The sequence below is a fragment of the Corvus brachyrhynchos genome, unplaced genomic scaffold (assembly GCF_000691975.1).
Source record: "Corvus brachyrhynchos isolate BGI_N302 unplaced genomic scaffold, ASM69197v1 scaffold580, whole genome shotgun sequence".
Lineage (NCBI taxonomy): Eukaryota > Metazoa > Chordata > Aves > Passeriformes > Corvidae > Corvus > Corvus brachyrhynchos.
This window is the reverse complement of record NW_008240032.1, coordinates 430,497-435,093: the sequence shown is the minus strand read 5'-3', so window position 1 is coordinate 435,093 and position 4,597 is coordinate 430,497. Positions and strand designations below refer to the sequence as shown.

The 4,597-nt window shown below is 48.4% G+C and overlaps 1 protein-coding gene across 1 annotated transcript in view; it reads left to right on the top strand.

Moving 5' to 3' along the window:
• Positions 1 to 604: 604 nt before the first annotated feature.
• ZCCHC17 (zinc finger CCHC-type containing 17) overlaps positions 605 to 4,597 on the top strand; it is a 12,860-nt gene continuing 8,867 nt past the window's right edge. The window contains exons 1-4 of the mRNA XM_017743736.1: positions 605 to 685; positions 2,759 to 2,859; positions 2,941 to 3,032; positions 3,503 to 3,603. Coding sequence (XP_017599225.1) covers positions 2,779 to 2,859; positions 2,941 to 3,032; positions 3,503 to 3,603 — 274 coding nt within the window. The 5' untranslated portion in view covers positions 605 to 685; positions 2,759 to 2,778. The remainder of the gene's footprint in view (positions 686 to 2,758; positions 2,860 to 2,940; positions 3,033 to 3,502; positions 3,604 to 4,597) is intronic.

The following is a 4,597-nucleotide window of genomic DNA, read 5'->3' as shown; positions in this document are numbered from 1 at the left end:
CTGGCAGCCACAGCACGGCTGTGACAGGATCTGACACGGGGACATCAGAGCTGCCCTGTCCCTCCTGGGTCACTCCAGGCCGTGTCTCTCCTGAGAATCCCCGAGGAAGGCAGGGAAATTTCCAGAGGGTAGCGCTTGGATTAGACACCTGAATCAGCAACCTGACAGCCTGGGAGAGCTGGGGGTGCTCAGCTGGAGAGGAGAAGGCTCCAGGGAGAGCTGCGAGCCCCTTGCAGGGCCTAAAGGGGCTCCAGGAGAGCTGCAGAGGGACTGGGGACAAGGGATTCAGGGCCAGGAGCCAGGCAATGGCTTCGAATTTTACTTTATGAGAAATCCTGTCAGACTTGCAAAAAGAAATCGTGTCCAGGTTTCCTGTCAGACATCTTTCCCAGAGCAGCTGGGGCTGCCCCTGGATCCCTGGCAGTGCCCAGGGCCAGGCTGGACATTGGGGCTGGAGCAGCCTGGCACAGTGGGAGGTGTCCCTGGGGTGGCACTGGGTGGGATTTAAGGTCCCTCCAACCCCAACCATTCCCTGATTCTCCCCACATCAGACGAGCTCGGTGGGTTTGTTGTGCCTTTTCTCCCCTGAGGCCTTTCCCTCAGCTCCTGTGTGGGTTTCCTCCCCAGGTCGCTGCAGTGACAGATTTCGGGGCGTTTGTCGCAATCCCGGGCTGCAGGAAGCAAGGTTGGTGTCTCTGTTTGCTGGGGGTGCAGCTCCAGGCTGCTGCAGCCGCTCCGAATTCAAGGGTTTTGGAAAAAGCTCCGAAAAGCAGCGAGCAGAAAGTAGGAATTGAGAAAGAACGAGCTAAAGGTGAAATAAACGCTTCCGAAATTAGGAAGAAATTTGAGTTCTTGAGGGGTGTTTAGAAGGTGATGGATTATTGCCTGCTTGAAGAAAAGACTCGGAGGGGTTTTTGGAAAATTCAGAATATGTTGGGTGGGTTTTTGGTAAGTTTGGGATATTTGGGGTGGGGTTTTGGTAAATCCTGAATGTTTTGGGTGGGTTTTTGGAAAATTCGGGATATTTTGGGTGGGTTTTGGGTAAATTTGGGATATTTTGGATGGGTTTTTGGAAAATTTGGGACATTTTGGGGGTGTTTTTGGAAAATTCGGTATATTTTGGGTGGGTTTTTGGTAAATTTGGGATATTTTTGGGCGGGTTTTTGGTAACTTCAGGATATTTTGGGGATGTTTTTGGTAACTTTGGGATATTTTGGGCGTGTTTTTGGTAACTGGGATATTTGGGGCGTGTTTTTGGTAAATTCGGGACATTTTGGGTGGGTTTTGGGTAAATTCGGGACATTTTGGATGGGTTTTTGTTAAATTCAGGACATTTTGGGTGGGGTTTTGGAAAATTCAGGACATTTTGGGTGGGTTTTTGGTAAATTCTGAATGTTTTGGGTAGGTTTTTGGTAAATTTGGGACATTTTTGGGGTGTTTTTGGTAAATTCGGGACATTTTTGGGGGTGTTTTTGGTAACTGGGATATTTTGGGGATGTTTTTTGGTAACTTTGGGATATTTTGGGCGGGTTTTTGGTAAATTCTGAATATTTTGGGGGTGTTTTTGGTAACTTTGGGATATTTTGGGTGGGTTTTTTGTAAATTCAGTATATTTTGGGTGTTTTTTTGGTACCTTCAGGATATTTTAGTGGAAGTTTTGATAACCTCAGGCTATTTTAGAGACTCATTTGAAGATAATGGCAGAACTATAGAAAATCTGCAATTAGCAAGTTTGCCCAATTCCCTTCTTTTTGTGGCCAATGTAAATTAGCAAAAAACCAAAAAAGGAAAAGACTGAATGGAAGCTCAAATAAAAAATACTGGGAAATGCAACTTGAAGCTGTGTCTGTGTTTGAGGGAGAGCTGCAAAGCCCAAGGAGCCCCTTCTCTGCTGCCCTGCTGAGGTTCCTGCTCCCTGCAGGACCCTGGGCAGGAATTTGGCTGCTGGGGGATCTCACCCGGAGGCAGAAAGTGCCCTTGGAATGGGAGATGGAACAGCAAAGTGCTCCTGGATTTCTGCTCCCCTGCTGCTCACTTGTCAGTCACCCAAATTCAAATCTCATTTGGGGCAGTGGGACCTGTTTGAGCAGGTAAAAAAATGAGAGCCCTCTCCAAAGGACAGCTGTATTTAGTTGGAATTGTGTTTATTATTTATCTTTATTGCTTCCGTGAGCAGCTTTAGTAGTGGCACCTACGTTATAAACAGCAGTCAAAAAATAGAAATTAAAAAAGAATGAGTTGAAGATGAAATAAACACTGCTGTTTTTTAAATGGCTAGGTTTTGTTATATTTTATTTATTATGTGTTTTTGTTTGTTTTTATTTCTATTATATATATATTTATATAGAATGTATTTTTAATATTTATTTGTATTCCTATTATAAAGATATATAAATAAGTTTATTCCTACTACATAAATATTTTTATATTTTAATGCATATTTTACTTCTTAATTATATATATTTTAATTTATTATATTTTACCTATTAGTGGTATAAAAATACATTTTCCTCACACCACAAAGGACTATCTGCTCCAAACCATTTTGGAAGCTACAAATCCGAGGTTCAGTGGAGAATTGTCTGGATAGAAGTGAAAAAAAGGATGAGCTAAGGATGAAATAAACGCTGTTAATTTAAAAATTGAATTTATTATGGTAGGAGAGTACATTCTTTCCACAGCCCAAGGGATTATCTGCATCCACTTCAGGAACTGCTGAGGGTTTTCTTCTCTCTCTTCTCTCCCAAACCCGCTCCAGGCCTCGTGCACAGGACTCACATGTCCTCCTGCCGTGTGGACAAACCCTCGGAGATTGTGGATGTTGGGGACAAGGTCTGGGTGAAGCTCATTGGCAAAGAGGTAACCTCAGCTCGAGGAGCATCTCCTGCCTGTTCATTAACCCCGTGCTCGTTTACTCTCTGCTAATTGCCTGCTTTGCAGATGAAGGAGGACAAACTGAAGCTCTCCCTGTCCATGAAGGTCGTTCACCAAGGCACGGGGAAAGACCTGGATCCCAACAATGTTTGCCTTGAGTAGGTGAATGTGCTGAGCAGAGCAGCTCCAGGGGAATGGCTTCCACCTGGAGCCAGGCTGGGAGAGCTGGGGGTGCTCAGCTGGAGAGGAGAAGGCTCCAGGGAGAGCTGCGAGCCCCTGGCAGAGCCTAAAGGGGCTCCAGGAGAGCTGCAGAGGGACTGGGGACAAGGGATTCAGGGCCAGGACCCAGGCAATGGCTTCCCATGGCCAGAGGGCAGGGCTGGGTGGGATCTTGGGCAGGAATTGTTCCCTGGCAGGGTGGGCAGGGGCTGGCATGGAATTGCCAGAGCAGCTGGGGCTGCCCCTGGATCCCTGGCAGTGCCCAAGGCCAGATCAGCTCTGCTCTTTGCTTTTACAACGTTTTACTTTGAGAGCAGCCTTTAAACCTTGTGCTCAGGTTGTGTTGGTGTAAAAACGGAAGGTTAAAGATGAGAATGGATTGAAAATGGCGCTGTCCTTCTCCTCCCAGCCAGGATGAGAGGAAGAAACGCACCTTCAGGGACTACACGAGCCAGAAGATCACCCTGGAGGCCGTCCTGAACACGGTGTGCAAGAAATGTGGCTGCAAAGGTGGGTTCTGCTGCTTCCTTACTGCCCTGTCCCAGGCAGGCAGCGACCCTTGGTGGGCTTGTATCATGGTTAGAATCCCAAAATGGTTTGGGTTGGAAGGGACCTCAAAGCTCATCAGATTCCAGTCCCCAGGGACACCTTCTGCCATCCCAGGCTGCTCCCAGCCCCAATGTCCAGCCTGGCCTTGGACACTTGCAGGGATCCAGGGGCAGCCCCAGCTGCTCTGGGCAGCCTGCTGACGTGGTTACACATGGTTGTGCAAAGGGAATGAATTTTTGTGCCATGTTTCTCCTTTAGAGGAGGCATTTTTTATCACTTGCTGCAAAAACAGAAGACTTAGTTCGAGTCCTTTAAAAAAAAAAAAAAGAGTTTATTCCTTAAAATCACACCCCCTTGGGCTCCTGGTGAGGGGCCACAAAGATGATGAAGGACTGGAGAGATGAGGAGAGACTGAGGGAGCTGGGCCTGGTTGTTGTGGAGAAGAAAACACGGAGGGGGAATCCCATCACCCACACAAATACCCCCGGGGTGCCCGGGGATGGTGCCAGGCTCTGCTCAGGGACAGCACCTGGGGTGATGGCCACAAACAAAACCCAGCGAGCTCCACGCCACCCTGAGGAAGAACTTCTGGCCGTGAGGGTGGCAGAGCTCTGGAGCTGCTGCCCAGGGAGGGTTGGAGCCTCCCTCTGTGGGGACATCCCAAACCCCCTGGAGCTGTCCCTGTGTCACCTGCTCCAGGTGATCTCCAGGGCTCCCTTCAACCCCAGCCGTTCTGTGCCTCCAGCTGGGCACAGCTCAGGACGAGTTCCCTTCCTGCCCTCTTTGCTTCCTGTGTCTCGTAGCTGAGATCTTATTCTGGTTTTGGTTTTTGAGAAGCAAACCAACCTTGAGCCGATCACCTCACTGCCAACAACCACCGCTGAGAATTCCAGCTCAGCTGCTGGGACGCTGGAGCTGTGTCTCAGAGCTAAAACCGAGTCTGTGACCCGCTGCA